The sequence below is a fragment of the Rana temporaria genome, chromosome 3 (genome assembly GCF_905171775.1).
Source record: "Rana temporaria chromosome 3, aRanTem1.1, whole genome shotgun sequence".
Taxonomy (NCBI): Eukaryota; Metazoa; Chordata; class Amphibia; order Anura; family Ranidae; genus Rana; species Rana temporaria.
The window spans coordinates 199,964,415-199,985,670 of NC_053491.1; the positions used below are offsets into that span (position 1 = coordinate 199,964,415).

General features: G+C 42.1%; 1 protein-coding gene across 3 annotated transcripts in view; it reads left to right on the plus strand.

Annotated features, from left to right (window-relative positions):
• Positions 1-21,256, plus strand: part of TMCC3 (transmembrane and coiled-coil domain family 3) — a 92,700-nt gene that overhangs the window by 54,669 nt on the left and 16,775 nt on the right. For all 3 annotated transcript variants that reach the window (XM_040344122.1, XM_040344121.1, XM_040344123.1), the window contains one exon: positions 16,045-16,961. In XM_040344122.1, coding sequence (XP_040200056.1) covers positions 16,045-16,961 — 917 coding nt within the window. The remainder of the gene's footprint in view (positions 1-16,044; positions 16,962-21,256) is intronic.

Sequence of the window (21,256 nt, forward strand, 5' to 3'; positions counted from 1 at the left end):
CCCTCTGCATAGGAACGCCTACTCCCTGCGGGGAGTCTGAAACTTAACTAAGGGATTAAACTGTGAGTACGGCGCAAAAAAATAAAATAAAGGCATACTGTAGCTCGCGCTAGTATGCTGGATGGCATGGTAGAAACTTGTTTTAGGGTGAACCCCCGCTTTAATGAAAAATGTACCACCCTCTCACTTTCCCGCTAGTGAGAGGAGGGAAGCTGCCAGCACTGCATGTGGAGATGGGAAGCGGGTGAAATTTGCACTGTACAGGGTGATGAAGGTGTGCCCAGGCCTATTACTGTGGGTGAGGATGGTTTTAAATGTAAAAGGTTACTGTAGCTACACAAAGGAATTTATTTAAAAATCGATGAATGAGACTGTCGCCAACAATTACTGGTGGTAAAGGAATTCTTGTCATTGGAAAAACACACTTGCCTTGATGTTTGGTAAATATCAGATTCACTTAATTGTTTTGCCCCAAAGTATTTGATGTTACCTTTTTGCTTTATAAACACATCAGGGCTACATTTCCATTGGTGCTGATAGTTTTCTGTGTTCAGAGGTGGCTTATGGATTGCAGTAAAACTCTGCTTTGGGATTTCTCTGAAGAAATTCCAACCCTGGATGCACACAGGGTTGGTCAGAGGCTCCACTTGTATGTAACCACTTGAGCAGTTACATGGAAACAGTGGTGACGGCAGCCCTTGATTTGCAGCTGTTTGCACGCAGTATGTGCAGGCAGTGATTAGAACCGCTAGAAAGAACCTTGCCGGTGTCTGGCCCTGCTGTTCAGTCGTGTGAATGTAGCTTAAAGTGGTTGTCTTAATGCATTCTATTGGGGCAGCATAGTGGTGTAGTGGTTAGCACTTTCACCTAGCAGCAAAAGGGTGGCTGGTTCAAATCCCGACCATGACACTACCTGCCTGGAGTTTGCATGTTCTCCCTGTGTGGCTTTTCTCCCACACTCCAAAGACATGTTGGGAGGTTCATTGGATCCTGGTATGTGAATATGAGTTAAGGACCTTAGATTGTAAGCTCCTTGAGTGTAGTGATTGATGTGAATGTATATGTAAAGCGCTGTGTAAATTGACAGCGCTATACAAGTACCTGAAATAAAATATGGATTAACTGCTTCCAGACCAACCCACGTACATGTAATGCAGCAGGGGGGCCCAGCTGTGCAAAATCACATTCCTGTAAGTGATTTTGTGTATGTGGTTCAGGGGGCACGCCGCTCCCGCTATGATTGGCCGCGTCCAGACGATCGTTGACAGACGCGTCAGCCGCCTGCCTGTGTAAACAAGGCAAGACAGATCTCTCAGGAAGCGAAAGATCTTGTGATTCAGCTAGGCTGATCTTTTTTTCCTTCAGTGTGACACTGCCCCACACAGTTGGCACCTCCCTATGGAACATTTAACTGTTTGATCGCCCCTGGTGTTAACCCCTTCCCTGCTAGTGCCATTTTATACAGTAATCGGTGCATTTTTATAGCACTGATCACTGTATTGGTGTCACTGGTCCCCAAAAAGTGTCAGATTTGTCTGCTGCAATGTCGCAGTCCTGCTAAAAAATCGCAGATCGTCACCATTACCAGTAAAAATAAAGAAAAGTCCCTAAATCTATCCTGTAGTTTGTAGACTAACTTGCACAACCCGATCAATATATGCTTATTTTTTTATTTATGTTTTACCAAAAATATGTAGAATACAAATTGGCCTGAATTGATAGACATTTTTCCTTCTTTTTTTTTTTTTCTTTTTTTTGTTTTAGGTATGTATTATAGCAGAAAGTAAATAATATTGTTTTTTCTTCTTTTTTTTTTTTTTTCCCCCCCGAATCAGTTGGCCAGTTGGGAGAGAGGGGACAGGGCCGAACCACAGCTCCATGTCTGGATGGACACAGGGAGCCTTGGCTCAGGTGCCCCTATAGCAGTGTTTCTCAATTCCAGTTCTCAGGCCCCCCCAACAGGTCAGGTTTTCAGGATTTCCATTATTTTGCACAGGTGATTTGATCAGTTTCACTGCCTTAGTAATCACCACAGCCTTTTCATCTGAGGGAAATCCTGAAAACCTGACCTGTTGGGGGGGGCCTGAGGACTGGAATTGAGAAACACTGCCCTTTAGCAAGCTGCTTACAGTGAGGGCACATCGCAGGAGAGTGGGGGTCAGGGCTGCTCTGTGTAATTGTTTTGCACAGAGCAGCTCTGACCCCTCTTTCCTGCCACGTGCCCCCACTGTAAGCAGCTTGCTATAGGGGCACCCAAACCAAGGCTCCCTGTGTAAGTATAACCTTTCTCCTATATGATACCAATATCTTACTGTAACTTCTAAACTGCAGAGTTTCTAGTAGAACTACCTGGTTTAAGCATTGCCTGCCGTTTTTGTAGAAAAGCATTCTGGATCAGCCATATTTTGAGATGCTTCTTCTTTCTTCCTTTTTCTGGAAGAAGCTCAATGCTTATAGCTATGTTGATGGGATCTCTTATAAATATTTGTGTATTTATGCTGTCTCATGTTTTGTTGGTGTATTGGCTTCTTTCAAAGTTTGTTTTTATATTTGTTTTCGCTTAAATTGAATAAAAATGTAAAAGCTCAAAATATTTTAAAGACTGACTAGATGACTTCCTGTCTTTTTTGAAGGCTTGTATGGGGTTCATGCACACAGGTGATTAGGGCTGTACACTGCTCGGACCCCTTGTATTTCTGCAGAAAATACAGCCAGGTGTTTCTGTTCAGCCTCCTGTACAATGCAATGTCTGCGACCTGTCTACAGCTGTTCACACGTAATCGCATTTTAAGTAATCACCTGCGGTTATGGGTGGATGTGTGCCACTTTGTGTCCAGGGGTACCCATCCAACCCCAACTGCAGGTAGGTAATGTTTTCATATGGAATTACATGTGGACAGTATCTGCCTGTCATTGATCTGTACAGGCTTCCTGTCTGTGGCTGATTGCAAGCTCCTCACTGTACATGCGTAATGCTGGGCCGGTTACAGCCCTAAGATTTCAGATATCCACATATCAGTGCTACCAGGAATAGGGAGAATCGCTAATGTCGCTTGACCAGTTTACCAGAAGATATACACGGCATATGGCATGCATATTGCTGGGCCGGGCAGTTGATGGAACAATGTAACTTTTTTTTATTCTTATTATTTATATTGTTTTGAATATTTTTTTTTTTTTTCTTTTTGGGCAAAGTCCATTCTTATGGCACTTTTGCTTGATCGTACATTTTAAAGTTGTGTCTTACATTAAAGTGAGAAGCCAGCGAGTTGAGAAGCGGGTTCAGGGGCCGAAAATGACTTCTCACCAGGAGGGGCCTCTAGTCATTTGGGGGGCCCTCCGCAGCTTTGCGGGGCCCTAAGCGGCTTGCATAGTGAGCCTATAGGGTGAATCGGCCCTGTTTCTATGTGTTATGTGACCCATCTCAACGTAATACCAATGATTCAATCCAGCATTTGTTCTGTTAACCGTTTTGTGCTTTTGTCTGTTTGCAATGAAAACTGACCATACACATGAGAAGGCAATTATTGGAAACAAAGCTGACACTCACTACTTAGTACATGTTAATCAATAGTCTATTCATTCCTAAACCATTCTATGTGGTACAGGGTTTTATCTCAACCCGCAAAGGTAATTCTGAAATTGGACAATGATCTACACCCTGGCCATCCCATATGTGATTGCTACATTTTCATAAATTAATGTTCTCCATTGAAAATGAACGTGATGAGTACAGAGTGTTCTCTTTATTGGATTATACTGGTGCCACGATTTTCCGGTGCTTACCGGGGCCTCTTGTAATGTATGACCGGAAGGTGTAACACTTAGCTTTTATTTGTGCTAGCTGACAACATTGTTCACTCATCACCATGTGAACATTTTTTGTGCTTGTTTGGCGTCAGGAGTTTGCTGTATTTCTCTGATTACATAATAAGAGGAAATGTTCTGTTATGGCGTTTTGTGGATGTCCTTTATCAGCCGGTACTTCTGTTCGGCTCTCTAGAGGTATGCTGACATTTAGAATCTTGGCAAATGGAGCTTAATGGAAGGAGTAAATGGTATGCTATTTAGTCCATTTACAGGTTTTTACTTTGACATCAATTAGATTTGGGGAAATCGGGCCAAATTACATTTAATCCAAAAAATTCTTCTCTGTAATAATCTGCTGAATAATTTGTATAAAATGCGCTAGCAATATTTTTGCATATCTTTTTAAACTAGTGTACAAGTAATTTTTTTTCACTATAAATAAGCCAAGACTAGCTATGGTGGTTAAAGTGTTACTAAACCCAGGAGCCTGCATTCACTATATCTGGTCTCCCACAGGACACAGAACTTGGACATGCAATTTTTAGTAAATCTAAACAGCTAAATACCTTTTCTCATCAGCAGTATATAGCAGTCTTGTAAATTCTAGCAGTGTCTGGTTAAAGCTTTTAGGAGAGGTTTTCATTCTCCCCTGATTGTCCTATAAGGCTGCAGGACCCCTGACCCTCGGTGTGCTGATCACATGCAACTTCCCCCGAAAATAAAACTCTAGCAATACACACCAAACTGAGCATGTGACTATATTGCCACTAGGGTTGTCCCGATACCACTTTTTTAGGACCGAGTACAAGTACCGATACTTTTTTTTCATGTACTCGCCAATACCGATACTTTTTTTTTATTTTTTTTTATTTTTTTATGTTGTGTGACAGTTTTCAAATTTAAGAATGCCCCTTACATTGGTGGTCAGTGGGAGGTTGTAAATAGTGTATAATTAGAAGCAATCAGGTTTTATATAGTGTATGATTAGAAGAAATCATCATTGTATAGTGTAAAGTTATAATAAAGTACAATGAGATGTTCACAGCCAGCATTGGCTTTGCCATTCCCTCTATGGTAAAACTATTCCCCAGGCAGGCCTGGCACTACACAGTGATTGATAGGCCTGTAGGAGAAGCAGGGGGGGATGCCCGTATGTGAAGAGCAGTCGTTCCTCCTGGGGTCATGTGCTCTCTCCCCCATACACACATATGGAGAATAAAGTGAAGGAGGGGTGTAGAAGATGAGTGCCCACCCCGGTGCCCCGCACACACACACTTATCCAGCGACACGCTCTCACCTCACCGCAGCCACATAAACAATTCTTGTCCCCGTTGCCACCATTCAGAGTTAAGCACGGCTCAGCAGTGGGCGGTCCATGCTCACCTTCCATCCCTGGGAGCCGTACAGCATGGGTTTGCGGGACTTGGTGTTCCCAGGATTGTCTTCCCCTGTGGAGGAGTGAGTGGGGTGCGGGTGTGTGCCGGTCATGGAGTTGGGATGCCAGGCGGTGTGGAGACGCTGTGTCGGGAACTGGAGGACTTGACCCAAGGGGTGATGTGTGTCCGGGATCCCCCCTCCTCTCCCCGGCTCCATGGATGAGGAGGAGGCTGTGTATGAGCGCTCAGAGCCGCCTCTTCTGGAGCGGTCATTGCTCTCCGCTCTGCTCTCCAGTCAATAGAGAAGTATCGGACAGGGCATCGGCAGCATTTGCGTGAGTACAAGTACTCACGCAAATGCTTGGTATCGGTCCCGATACTAGTATCGGACAATTTTAATTGCCACAGATTACTTTTCAGAGGGTGTTTTGACAGGCAATGAGCACGGGCTATAGGTCTATTCCTCACTGCCTGCTTTTTAACTCTCAGAATGCCAATCCACATTGTGCTTTGCACAAGGTTGCAGCACGCCCCAATTCACTTGAATGGGTTGCATTTGGCAGCAGTGCTGCCTGCCAAAAGTGACATACTCTTATGCTTCTTTTTTCCCACCACCATGAAGCAAAGCTGCAGCATTCGTGCAGCCGCTCGCATGCCTTGGCTTAGGTTGGCGATAATACTGAGGCTCAACCACCTGCTTTTACTGGCCAACCCTGTGAACGAGCCCTAAGTTACAACTGTGAAAGACTGAAGGTAAGGCTGGAGTTCTGCTTTAAGTAGTATATTTCTGCTGTCCCCCATACAGGTCACTTTAGACCTCAAACACCCAAACCCTGCAGACATGGCCACAAGAATATATTGACAAGTGTGAAGATTCCAATGGTTTAGATCTGATGCATTGATCTGTTGGTGTTCAGACTTCCTAAAGGAAACTGGTAATACTAGTTGCCTGGCTGTTAATGGCCTCAATTTGTACCACTGACCCGCAAGAATACAGTTAGTGAAGACACCGGAAAGACTGGACCCCTGATTTGCATACTGTAGTCTGTATGAGCAGTTGGCCAGAAAGAAATACTTGTGTATGCATGGATGGATCTTTAGCACAGCTGTCTTTTTATCAAGACAGTGACGTGACTTGCTGGATTTTGTGCATCAGCTGTTCAGTGGGGAATTTGATCAGCCGGCTGTTTGGAATGATTGCTACTGGATGGAGAAGCCTTTTGCTGTTTGGCATTCCCCTCCTAAGCTGATGCTTTGTATCTAGACCTGTGTGTGGAATTTGGTACATATGACAGACATGTGGTAGGTGGTGGATATTATTATTTTTTATTTTATTTTTTTATTTGTGCTTGTATGAGGCCTTATGCACACTGAGCATTTTGCTCAGCTCCTCCTAAATGCTTTTTCTCCTGGCAAAAGTAAAGCTGCTTAAACGCGTTAAAAGCTGCGTTTGCACGTGTTTATGTGCATTTGGTGTTTAATGTATTCTATTGGCCAGAATATTTATTCTGATAATATTTATTTACATAATATTTAGTATTGGTATTTTTTTTATTTTTATTACATTGGATGGTATATAGCACCAACCGCTTACGCAGTGCTTTACAACATAGAATACATTGATGCCTAAACGCGTACAGCATGAATGCACGCACATTTTCTCTGGTCCTGAATTCGCAGGTCGCATGTGTTCATGGTGTGTTTTTTTTTTTTTTTTTTTTTTTCCCTTCAGCCTGCAAATGCCTGTGCATGGACACAGGCTGAAAAATATACCCAAAACCTCTATAAAAGCGCAGTTGTTTTTTTTTTTCTGCCGAGCGTGTGAGGCCTTAGTAGCTGATTTTATGATCCATTTTACTTTGAGGTGTGTGTGTGTGTGTGTTTTATTTTTTCTCAGTTCACACCTGTGCAGTTTGCTTTTTGCTCTCTTTCTGCAATGATTTTTTTTTCGGTGCATTTTTCAGTTTTTTTATGGATTTTACTGTTGTTTTTTTTTTTTTATTTATTATTTTTGCCCAATTTGTGTGAATTAAACACAAATTGCTGCAAACAGCATGTTCTGCAGCTTCACTATTGAGGTCTGTTGAACCCAAAAACACACACTTTTTTGAAATCTGATGTGAACGGGTCCCATAGGAAACCATGTTAAACGGACTGTAGTGCGTTTCTGCAAGAAGCATTAAACGCATAGGTGTGAACCGAGCCTTACCTAGGAAATGTTTCAGGCTATTTATTAAACCATTTGTGTTTTTAATGCTCATGGACAATTTTTGGGGCTGTACACAAGCTCGATCAGGCCGGGTTCACACTGGTCCGACAAACGCTCCGACATTGGGAGCTCATGTCTCATGACGTGTGAAAATCCATGTTTCCCTATGAGAGCTGTCTTAACTGGTCCGACACAAGTCGATCTGACTTTGAAAATGCTCCCTGTACTACTTTGGTCCGACATTGATCCTACTTCAGCCCATTGAATATTCATTGAAGTCGGATCAAAGTAGGAGCCTTGTCATTACCATCCGACTTTTGACATCCGACATGTGATTACAGCAGCAGTAAAATAAATTTAACTCACTCTGGCATTGTTTTGATTGAGATAGCCTGACTTGTTCTTTTACCAAAGTAGTATCCTGTTCATGAAAGTCATCAGATGTATGTAGGACCAAAGTAGGATGAAAGTCGTACTGCTGTCATGTAGTATAGTGTGAACCCAGCCTCAGTGCATTTCTGCTTTGGGTGTGGTGGGCTTGGTATTTCCTATCAGCTGTAGACCTAAAGCCTGTACAAATATAGAACAATGCTGGACAGTGGCAGCCTGAATCGGACACAGAACGATTACTTGTGGTTAAGGACCGATGTATATCCTTGCATGTAAATGGTTCATGTCTAGGCGTGCACATCCCGTCCCTAACCACAGATGGGCACTGAGGCTGTGATGTCCAACATCGCATGTGATTGTATAGCTGAATTTGCATTACATTCTGATCAAACTTGTGTAGGACCCCCTTCTTTTTTTTTTTTTTTTTCCTTTGTCCGCACCAGATTCAGATCGCATGGGTGATTCCTGTCCGACTTGATCGTTCGCACTGCAATATGCGAACCGATCTGGGGGTGTCATTAACTTTGTATTTACACTCCTAATGGTTCACATAGGGCAATGTGAACTGCCTTCGAGTCGCGTGCGATGCGGGGTTTCGCAGGGTTTCCCGCATCGTACCAATGTGACCCGAGCCTTGGGCCTAGTAAACACCTGTGGTTGGTGGGTGTGTGTTTAAAAACTCAATGGAGCTGCATTTTTATCGGCCACCCAACTGCTCCCTCTTGAGCTGCAATGCCGATTGCTTTTCAGAAAGTCTTAGTGTAAATTTTATCTTTTTAGGGTCCTTTCACACGGACAGTCTGCCCAGCGGACCCTGCTTTGCTCAGCGGTGGATCACTCCTCTTATCTCCGCTAAGCAGGCGGATGAGAGGTCTGTGTCCACTCTGCTCTGCAGGTCAGAGTCTTTCTTTACTCTTTGGGGAGATCGCATGAAAACGGACCGCCTGTCAGATGGGAAAATGGGGTCGCCATCCTTCTGGATTTTATGGACAGGATCCGATAGCGGAGGGTGTCAGTGGACATGTCATTGCTGACATGTCTGCTCCATAGGAGTGAATGGAGCGTACCATCAGGTCTGCCTGAAAAACGGAAAGGCGGACCTGATCGGAAAGCCTGTGTGAAAGGGGCCAACTAAGTGTGCAACTACATGTGAAATCTTTTTACAAAAAAAAAACTTCTCTCCATTGCTGGTCAAACACCTGGTGGTACCCACCATGCAAAGACACTGATCTAGCAATGTACACTCCTTATCAGCCATGTGCATAAGCCCTTAGGTTAAATGCAATGTGCCTATTTTTACTGCTCTGCTCTCATATTTTCCCTTTTTAGTAGTAGTATCTGCTTTAGCAATGGGCGTTTGTATTCATTTGTCGAATTTTGCTTTTACAAACTTTATTAGCTGGAAACATCGTATCATCTTCAGGTTAGTGGTGGCTGTTGTGGGTGCAAACCCGCCTCACAAAAGGGATCCTGTGCCTGACGTTCTTAAAGCCCTTGTCAAGTATCCTTCACTTAGCAGAATGATGGTGCGTGTAAATTTTCCTTTTAAACCTGTCTGTACCAGATATAACAATACTGATGTAAAATGTACTGATTATTTTAGTGCGCATAGACGTGTCCTATTTTGCCCATTGTGATGGCGACAGTGTAATTGCAGCATGTACGGTTTCAAAGGATTTGGGTTACTCCTTTTAAAATTTTTGTACACTCGGCAAGCAGGATGCATCTCCTAGCAACCAGATAAATGTCAGGAGTATTGTCAAAGTGAGGACTATAAAAACACATACCTGTTTTGTTTTTCTTTTTATCTTGTGTTGTAAATGATTCATAGTGACTAGGGCACTCTAATATAGATGATGGTACCTTGCTTGGACATTGTAATTTAATATGACTGCATTCCGTGATAGAAAACGCACAGTATTTATTTTCTACTACGTATGTTTGTTGCTGTAGAGATGATTAATCGCCAGCTTTTATGGATCATAAGAGGGAGAGTAAATTAATTCTTGCCCATAAATCCTGTATTTATAAAAAAAAAAAGTTTTTATATATATATATATATATATATATATATATATATATATATATATATATATATATATATATATATATATATATATATATATATATATATATATATATATATATATATATATATATATATATATATTAGACCATAATAATGTGAATTTAAATGGGCCAGTGCTGTGTGCGTTAAGGCCAGTGTGGACAGTGCAGTGTGCTTTCTTTATTTGAGATGATTGAGACTTTTTTGTAGGTGCATCACTTTTTTTTTTTCTGTGCCGCTTCCCCTGATCTCTGTCGGGATCTGTGGCACAACTATCAGCCTATCCCTGCATGCCAAGGTTCTAGGTGTAATGCTGGACTATTCTTTCGGCCCCACATCCAATCGCTGTCCAAATCTTTCTGCAGCAACCTCTCCAAAATGCGCCCCTTTCTAACCAACGACCCCACAAAGCTCCAAGTTCACTCCCTGGTCATCTCTTGCCTCGACTACTGCAACTCCCTCCTCATTGGCTTACCTTTTACATAAGCTATCCCCCCCCCCCCCCTTCAGCCTGTTCTGAATCCTGCCGCTAGGCTCCGCCTCCTTACCAACCACTCAGTGTCTGCTACTCTTCTGTGTCAATCCCTCCATTTGGCTCCTGCTCACCCAACAAATTCAATTCAAAATACTAACAATTTACAAAGCCATCCACATCACGGTCCTCTGCTATATCACTAACCTTGTCTCAAAATACCAACCAAATTTGTTCTTTTTTTTTTTTTTCCCAAGACCTCTTGCTCTCTAGCGCCCTCATCACCTTTCCATTCTCACCTCCAGGACTTTTCCAGAGCCTCTCCTATCCTATCGAACTCCCTACTCTTCCAATCTGTCCGATTTTTCTCCATCTCTGTTTGCTTTGAAACGATCCCTGAAAACCCATCTCTTCAGAGAAGCCTCTAACAACCTTACTTTAGTTTTCGGCATCACCTGCTCCCCCACAGTTATTACTACTTTTTTTTTTTATAACTTGACCCTCCCTGCTAGATTGTAAGTTCTAACGAGCAGGGCCCTCTGATTCCTCCTGTATTGTAACTACTGTCTGCCCTCATATTGTGAAGCGCTGCAGAAACTTTTGGCACTATATAAATCCTGTAAAATAGGTGCTGTTGACTTGCGTCAGATGTTTTTGCATTATGATAGACTTGTATGTCAAGAGAAGTAGTTATGAATCAGAAATTAAATAACGATTTTGATGCTGGCTCTAGCATATATGGTCTGCCAGTGTTCCAAGCATATTGGTGTTGGGTCATGTAGAACACAGCACTATCGGTACAGGTAATCCTAGAAGACATCCTGGGAAATTCCTAAAGTGTCATAGACAGACATACTTTAAAATCCAGTAGTGGTGCAGCACAGATAGTGTTGGCATTTGCACCCTTTCATGTACCCTCCTCTCCTAGCACATGTGGATGCAATGGCTTATCCTGTAACTGAAGATGGAAGAGGAGCAGAGCTAGGAGCCCTGCAGGTCTTTCATCTTCAGTGATGCGGCACACTGCTTGCTGACCATACTGCTCACTCCTCCCACTCGTACCTCAGTTTGGATTGTGTTTCCTACCATCCAGGAGCAGGACAATGTTTGTTGTTTTATCCTAACTGGGATGGCTGTTGGGTCAGCGGCCCCCCTCCTGATGCAGATCCACCTAATTTTGTCTTGCCTTTTTTGCCTTCTGCTTAGTATCGAAGAGTTCCCCTTTTTTCCTTTCCAGGATCTTGGCTGCAAAGTAGTTGTACTCCTGACACCCTTGGCTGGTAAGCCCTGTTTTCCTCCTCCTTTTGTGGGGTTTTGAGAGGGGCCTGTTGTGTTTGGGACCTGCTGGGACTGTGTGTGGAGTTCTAAAGGCTTATAGCCTAGTGGATAGATTTTGGCCCAAGCTTCGGCTTCAGAAGTGTTGTCGGTTCTGGCGGCCAGAATGAAGTGCTTCCGATTACACTGGGAAGGACATTGATACTGGGACATCGCTACCGTCAAGAATGGAGGGGGAAGCTATTGGGGTCCAGTCAAGGTACTATGTAATTGAAAGTTGTTAGGGACGAGACCTAGCATCCGACACAAATTGGTCTAGCAGTGATCCCTCTCTGAGGTAGCCTTGATTTTTTTTTTTTTTTTTTTGCTTTTTCCTCTCCAGTTTCTGTCCTGAAGGATGATTGGAGGAATTCTCAGTTAGACTTGCTGGCAATGGTAATTCTAGGAATCTTTCAGGACCGCAAGCCTACTTCCTGCCCTTTTTATATTTTTAGAGAATTATTATTTTTCCCCTTGTGCATTGGTGAAGGTAATCTACTTTTAGTGTGTGTTTGTGTTTTGTTTTGTTTTTTTGTAGAAGAAACTAATCATCTCCCAGGTTGCTGTCCTGAAAAATTCCTAGAAATAACATTCCTGGTAAGTCTAACTAGGAATTTTAGACTGGTGTGCCCCAAGATTGTGCCTAGTTCTAAAAGGTTATTTGACTTAAAGGTGTTGGAAAGGTGTTTGTTTTTTTTTCTTTTTCTAAATGGATTCCTTTTAAGCTAGTGCATTGTAGGTTCACTCACCTTTTCCTTCGATTTTTCCCTTCTAAATGTTTTTTTTTTTCTTTGTCTGAATTTCTCACTTCCTGTTCCTCCTCGGTAAGCTGTTCTGGCTGACTAACCACCATTCGCATGATGGTGGAAAGTTTACTGAGGAGAAACGGGAAGTGAGAAATTCGGACAAAGGAAAAAAAAACATTTAGAAGGAAAGGGTAAGTGAACCAACAATGCACTAGCTTAAAGGAACCCATTTAGAAAATTAAAAAAACAAACCTTTACAACCCCTTTTCAAGTTTAAACTCTGCTGTAGAGTGACTAATCGCTTATTTTTATATTGTGAAACCAAGACCAAATTTATCACACCAAAAAAACAATGTAGTAGACAATATAGGGGCATTTACTAAGCTGCACCAGATTCTGAGTGCTCCAGTTTTAGTAAAACGCCCATTATAGGATGCTAGGAAGAGACTTTAAAAATCAACCCTTTCTTATGCAAATTCATGTTGTATTATATTTGTATATGCAAGTTCCTTAAGAGGAAGGACATTTTCCGTTTGCTAAGCTAGAAACTCAGCTTGAATTAGAAATGTCTTTTGATCAAACTCTTATTTAAAGCATTTGAGGCAATTTATGTATAGAACTAAACACATTTTTTTTTCCTTCTTTATAATTTTCAATTGATTTTCACATAATACAAACACAGGTGTTTGGATACAATTGTTCTTGAATGCAAATGATTGGTTGCACAAAATCAGCAGGGTCACTTTTTGGTATCATTTGTTTTAAAGCGAAATCTGAACCTGGCTATTATATATGGCGGGGAGTGTTTCAATTTCCTCTTTCCATAATAAATTATTTGCAACCTGCTATTGTGAGTGCAGAGTGAATCTGGTGTATATCTTTTATGCTCAGAATACAATTTTAGGAGTAAAAAATTCTGTAGAAAGAGGTGCAAAACTTTTAAATGGGATTTGTGTCTCTAGAGACTGAACCTTGATGGGATGTATGCAGATTCTCAGAAGACAGACTAGTAATATGGAGCACAAAGTGTTGTGCAAAGAGCAATGCTGCTTTGGTTCTTAAAGTCCAACTTCAGTCAGAACGTTTGTGTAATAAAAAAACAAACAAAATATCCTATCTATCTATCTATCTATCTATCTATCTATCTATCTATCTATCTATCTATCTATCTATCTATCTATCTATCTATCTATCTATCTATCTATCTATCTATCTATCTATCTATCTTTTTTAGGACTGAGTACAAGTACCGATACTTTTTTTTTCAAGTACTCGCCGATACCGAATACCTATACTTTTTTTTTTAAATGTGTCCACAGATGCAGCCATGTCCCCCCCCCCACCCCACAGATGCAGCCATGTCTCCCCCCCCCACCCCACAGATGCAGCCATGTCTCCCCCTCCACCCCACAGATGCAGCCATGTCTCCCCCTCCACCCCACAGATGCAGCCATGTCTCCCCCCCCACCCCACAGATGCAGCCATGTCTCCCCCCCCCCCCCACTCCACAGATGCAGCCATGTCCCCCATACATTGATGCTGCCGCCACCGCCGCTTAGTTAATACGGGCGGGGAACATTACAGCTTTCACTTGAATAACTGTAGTGTTCCCCGCTGCGCCGCGTATAGACACTCCCCCTTGCTCGGGATTGGACAGATCACCCGAGCAAGGGGGAGTGTCTATGCGCGGCGGGAAACACTACAGCTATTCAAATGAAAGCTGTAATGTTCCCCGCCCGTATTAACCAAGCGGCAGCGTAGCGACGGCGGTGGGGGTCGGGCGAGTATTCGGCTAGGCATCGGCATCATTTGCGGGAGTACAAGTACCCACAAATACTCGGAATCGGTCCCGATACTAGTATCGGGACAACCCTAAAATTATATATTTATATATTTTTTTTTATATATATATATATATATATATATATATATATATATATATATATATATATATATATATATATATATAAATTAATCAGTAAATTTGTTGTTTGAAAATCCAATACATTACTTCTGAATTTTTATTCTGTCGTACAAGACATTTTGTGACTTTAGTAACCTTCAATTTCAATATGAGATTAACATGGGGGGGAAAAAAAGACTATTATTCGTTTGATTAATGTCGTGTGTACCAGGCATTACTTTAGTTACTGCTGCTGCATACACAAGCACCTTTTTATTGGAAATAGTCTTTTAATCTGTTTAATTTGGAAATGCTAGCTGTGACTTTTTTGATTTAATTTTATTTGGGATGTATTTGCTGTAATCTGCCCAAGAGTGTTAATGGTGTGTGCAGACATTCTGCCATGTTTACTGCCAGGTGTAGCCTCTTGTAATATACGGAAGAACTGCAAAGTAAGCAAGTCCAGGAGCTGTCTTTGTTGACCATAATTCTCCTAAGTGGACTGAAGAGGATTAATAATTGAAGCAGAAAAAAAAAAAGCGCAGTTATGGTTGCTGTTTAAGCACATTTTGCAAAGTGGGAAATCCTAGACTGTCTAAAAATAGAAAAAAAAATAAAGATGCCAAATGCTACTGGATGCAAATTTTTCATATGCTACACTGTAACTGAGCTTCCTCTCTCCATTCCTTTTTAACAGGGGTCTCCAAACTTTCTAAACAAAGGACTGGTTTATGGTCTTTCAGACATTATGGGGGGGGGGGCGGCTGACTGGCCTTGGAAAAGCCCTGGCATTGGTGGGAGTAAACCAGTGGTTCTGAACTCCTGTCCTCTGGTTTACTTAAACTTCCAATATTTAAAATGTTATCTATAGGTTGACATATAATATGGCTTACCCATAGTAATAAATATCTCCTAAACATACATAGGTGGCACACACACGGCCCGCGGGCCGAATCTGGCCCTCCAGGCCATTTCATGTGGCCCTCGCAACTCTCCTGCAGCTGCATCCCTCCTCTGGTCCTACTCTAGACCCTTACTTTCTGCTTTCAACCAATGCATCCAGCTTCTTCCCAGCAGCAGCATAAGGAAAGGTGGGTGCACTGTGATGTAAGGGAGAGTGGGGGACTCAACTTATGATGGTGGAGTGGCTCTTGACATCTAATGTATGGGGAGGGGATGCGCTGGACATCTAATCTTGCATATACAACCGGCCCTTTTGAGGGCAATCATAATGCTGATGCGGCCCACGATGAAATTCAGTTTGACACCCCAGATGTAGGAGATACTTGGTGTATCACTGGCTTATGAGCTCTGAAGGAACAGCCACCCACGCCATTCCTTCAGAGGCCTGTGACTTCATCGCAGCTCCGGCCAGTCGGACGCAGGTTCGCAAACCCAGAAGACTGTTGAAAATTAAAGCAGCCTCCAGCATTGCATCACTGGAATGCTTAGTTTACAGGTATGTTTCACATAACGTGCTAGTATGCAATGCACACTAGCACATTATGGCTTAACCTTGCAAGTAAATGCGAAAAAAAAGTCCAGCGTTTTACAGCTGCTTTAAAACCATATGGTATGGAACTTTCCTTTCTTCTACACAAATTATGGGAGTCCCTTTAATCCACACAACATGCTATGGAACGTTCATATTGCACAGCTTTTAGTGGCATCTAAAGTTTGACACTTTATTATGTTTAAGTTTATGAATATAAATGTAACTCGGATCATGAGTAAAATTTGGTATCCTCTCTTCTAGGTGGACAGATCTGATATGAATACACTCAGCTTGCCTCTAAATATCAGACGAGGAGGATCAGATACCAACCTTAACTTCGACATACCCGATGGCATCTTGGACTTTCACAAAGTCAAACTCTCTGCCGATAGCCTAAAGCAGAAAATCCTCAAAGTCACCGAACAGATTAAAATCGAACAAACTGCCCGTGACGGCAATGTGGCGGAGTACTTGAAACTGGTGAATAGCGCTGATAAGCAACAGGCGAATCGAATTAAACAAGTCTTTGAGAAAAAGAATCAGAAATCGGCTCATACAATTGCACAGCTGCAGAAAAAACTGGAACAGTATCATAAAAAGTTAAAGGACATAGAACAAAATGGCTCTGCAACAAAGAGTACAAAAGACCTTTCCAAAGAACATCTTAAAGATTTACAACATTCTTTAAGGGATGTGAGCAGTAGTTCTAGAGCTACTGGTTCAGCAGAACACAGTAAAATGGGTGTACCGGGGGTTTCTTTGACTCCCCCAATGTTTGTGTTCAACAAATCACGGGAGTTTGCAAACCTTATTCGTAATAAATTTGGAAGTGCTGATAACATTTCTCATCTAAAGAACACGCTCGATGACTTTCACCCAGAGAACAATGCCAGGAACTTAAGTGGGAGTGCCACAATGGTCACTAAGCCCAAGTATGTAAGCGATGATGAGTGCTCTAGCGCGACGTCTGGCTCAGCTGATAGTAATGGAAACCAGGCATATGATGGAGGACGGACAAATACTAATGTCAGCCAAGGGGATCTTGCTGTATTTCTAGACGAGCTGAGAGAAATAAGAGAGGCTCAGAGTCAGCTAGCTGAAGGCATTGAGGCCCTCAAACTACAGTTCAAAAGAGACTATGGATTTATTTCACAGACATTACAAGAAGAAAGATACAGGTAACTATATCTGATTATGTCTAACTTATTGTTTATCAAGTTTTTTTTTTTCTTAAATTCTTTATTCTAAATTATGCTTGTTTGACTTTTTAAGGGAATATGCAATGGTTTGTTTTTAAAACTGAACCCCCAGCTTTAGCTACACTTTACACTTAGTTTTGGGCCAAACAAAACTATGTCCCTTACTAGCGTGAGGCTGCTTGATGTGCGGTAATAGGGCTGGAACAAAACAAATGGTGGGCAGGAGAGGGCGGCTTCCCTGGGCACTGTGAGGTAGGGGCAACGCTGTATCTTGGCCCAGGGCAACACTTTACAGGGGGGGGGGGGCAGCATGAAGAGTCCCCGCCGACATGTGCTACACTTTTAGTGTAGCGCCAGTCTTATGAGGTGGACTGGTCCGCAAGACAAATTGTTCTGGCACCCCCATAAAGCGGCTGCACTGCTGCCAGTATGATAGGGATGGTGCAGACAAAAGGGACACTGACATGGTCCCCTATACCTGGCAGTTAGGTAGTAGGACTCTCCTGCAATCCTTTGCTTATCTCGGTTGTACATATTAAGGGATCTTAATTTTATTTATTTTGATGGCTGATGAGAAAAATAAACAGATGTTTTCATTTGTTCCTGCCCCCAATCCTTCCTTTGCTCAATGCCTGGACCACATACCTTCATTACCGTGCTAGTAACGTGAACCAGGTCTTGGGCTGGGTGCCTCAAGACTGAAAATACTTTTTAAGGGTGCCCCGACTGGAAAAAGGTTAATTAACTAACTAATGTAATTCTTGACATTATTTTTTAGATTTATACAAGAAAGTAGCCAGCTTTACTGCTCCAACACACAATGTAGGTCTGAAAATCATCCAACCCTTCTAAAACAATGTGTATTATTTAAGTAGATAATACTAATCTCAACAGCTGTTAAGCAGAGACACTGAATAAAGAGGAGTCAATCACAGAGCTCCCTCTAGTGGTTACTCTGCAAAATCCCTACTTTACATACAAAATGTGAAAAAAGAGCATTTGAAAATGTGTGTGCGGTCTGTATGCTGAAAGTACCAAGTCACAGGCTACTTAAGTCTAGGTGGCTTGGGCCAGCCGTAAAATAGGCAGATTCTGTGCAGTGAACAATAAGTAGTCCGAGTTCTACCGGTTCAGTGAATGCTAGCTCAGCCAAATGTACAGATGGGGTACACATGTTATTTAGCCACCATTCCTCTTTCTGTGGTAAAAGAATAATCCAAAACAATCAGGAATTTTTCAACATCTGTGTGTGGTGAGCATTTCACATTCTTGCAAATTCTTTTATTGCTTCAGAATGAACTCTTTAGCTTGATATTGACACAATGCTTGCATCACTAACATGGCTTGTAAAATATTTAGCTATGTGTGATTTATTTTATTTTTTTCTTGGCTGTTTTAGGCTTCTTTCACACTTGTGTGACTTTGGATCTCACAAGTCAGATCCTAAGTTGCAGGAAATGTGAAATGCCATGTATCTCCATGAGAGCCATTCCAACTGACAACTGCGACTTCAGAAAAGGTTCCTGAACTACTTTGATCACTTTTACACTGTGACCCGACTTTGACAGAACTTTAGTGCCAAAGTCAGACACCAAAGTTGCAATGAAAATCGCTCAGCTTTGGGGCTGCTGGTGTGAAAGTACCCTTAGGCTGTGAGGGGAATAGAAGCTGATTTTAAGAAGGTCTAGCCATTTTTAAGTCTGGCATAGCTTCTTCAAGGAAGCATCTATAACCTGCTCTGTTCACCATAGCTTAGGTCCCTTAAATGCTCCTAAACTAGAATGTTTTTGATAGCAGCTCCCACATTTCAGTGTGGACAAGTTATTTCTAATTTGTGTACAAAAAGTGCCATCATTCTTATTCCTGATTTATTATTTAGTAAGTAATTTACTCCTGGCACTTTCTCGTGCCTGAGGAGCTGAATGTGCTTTATACAGCCTGCACACAATATTGAATGCTGCTTCTTTGCACGTGTAAGTGTCACATTCAGGAAATACAATGGTGAACGATAATCAGTCCTACCTGTTTGTGTGTGTGTTTTTTTTTTTTTTTTTTTTTTAAATGCCGCAACTTTTATTTCTGGCTCGGCCAATGTACAGATGTGGCCCTGAGAGGAAGAGGAGCTGCTTTTAGAAGGTTTACCCGTTTGCACTTTTGGCATAGCTTCTCCAAGGAAGCATCTATAGTACATGCTCCATTTACCACAGATTTGGCCTCCTTAATGCACCCAAACTAGAGTCAGTGTGTGTGTGTGCGTTTTCTGTATAAACGTGCAATTTTTCTTATTCATGTGGGCCAATTTTGTTTGGGAGCCACATCGCACGACCGCGCAATTGTCGAATCGCAAAAAGGGGCCAGGTCCTTTTGCCTGCATAATGGTCCGAGTCTTAAGTGGTTAAAGGGGGTTGTAAAGGTTCATCTGGGCCAAGTGATACAGTGAGCGGCTATGGCCGCCGGCTGTATCACAGGAGCGTGCCCGCAAGAACTCCTCACCTTGCAAGCTCTCTCGGATGAAGGTGATGAGATCTTGTAAGGGGGGGCAGAGACAGCCGCAGAGGGACCCCAGAAGACCAGGATCGGGGACACTCTGTGCAAAACGAGCTGCACAGTGGAGGCAAGTATAACATGTTTGCTATTTAAAAAAAATACCCTTTAAAGTGTTAGAATGTTCACTAAAACACACATTAAGATTACTGTTGTGAACAGAAAAAAATGTAACCCCCTTGCAATCAAAATTTTAAACTGCAGATAAATTCAGGCTGGCTGTGCTTTTAAAATTGACATTTGCTGTACATTTGTGATAGTTTCCAGAGCTCACTTTTACAACCTACAATATACACTGTACAAAAAGAAACAGGCTTTCACATAAAACCTACATGTTTACCAGAGATGAATATTGATTCAAACTTGGCACAAATGTACATGCACAAATAAAAACTTTGACCTAGAGGTCCTAGAGTATCGTCCCATACCTTTTTAACCTTTTTAAAATACTGTGAACACTCCCTAATATACAGTGGGGAGAACAAGTATTTGATACACTGCCGATTTGTGCAGGTTTTAATACTTGCAAAGCATGTAGAGGTCTGTAATTTTTATCATAGGTACTCAAACTGTGAGAGATGGAATCTAAAAAGCCAGAAAATCACATTGTATGATTTTAAAGAAATTTGCAGTTTATTGCATGACATAATTTTTTGATGCATCAGAAAGCAGAACTTAATATTTGGTACAGAAACCTTTGTTTGCAATTACAGAGATCATACGTTTCCTGTAGTTCTTGACCAGGTTTTCGCACACTGCAGCAGGGATTTTGGCCCACTACAGAGCTTCTCCAGATCCTTCAGGTTTCGGGGCTGTCGCTTGGCAATACGGACTTTCGGCTCCCTCCAAAGAATTTCTTTTGGGTTTAGGTCTGGAGACTGGCTAGGCCACTCCAGGACATTGGGATGCTTCTTACGGAGCCACTCCTTAGTTGCCCTGGCTGTGTGTATCGTGTTGTTGTCATGCTGGAAGACCCAGCCATGACCCATCTTCAATGCTCTTACTGAGGGAAGGAGGTTGTTGGCCAAGATCTCGCGATACATGGCCCTACCCATTTTCCCCTTAATGGGGTGCAGTCGTCCTGTCCCCTTTTTCAGATCAGCATCCCCAAAGAATGTTTCCACCTCCATGCTTCATGGTTGGGATAGTGTTCTTGGGGTTGTACTCATCCTTCTTCGTCCTTCGTCTTTAAAAATCGTACAATGTGATTTCCTAGATTTGTTTTAGATTCCGTCTCCCACAGTACCTGTGATAAAAATGCCAGGCCTCTACATGCTTTGTAAGTAGGAAAACCTGCAAAATCGGCAGTGTATCAAATACTCGTTCTCTCCACTGTTTCATGCTACTTTATAAAGGGTTTATTATCTTGGTACTAATATATAAATGTCTATACTCTCTAGCAATAAAAATATTGGTTCCCCTCCGTAAGTCCAAAACCGCTTGTTCGGAAATTTTGGGAATTCAAAATCTTGACGTAAACAAAAGCCTGTTGACTCGGGCCCTTGGGCTGATCCTACAAAAACATTTTCCACATGTTATCGGGAGGAAATTGGTAAAAATAATATACCTCTGTAGCTTTTTCACATCTTGGTTTGAAAAAAAAAAAAAAAGTGGTGAATACATGGCACTGCAGCTGGACTATAGAAAATGTTTACCTTTTTCTGGTGGCCTATCAGTGTTCCTAATTCCCTATGTGTGAACAGCCAGTGCAGACCTGAAAATACTAGCAT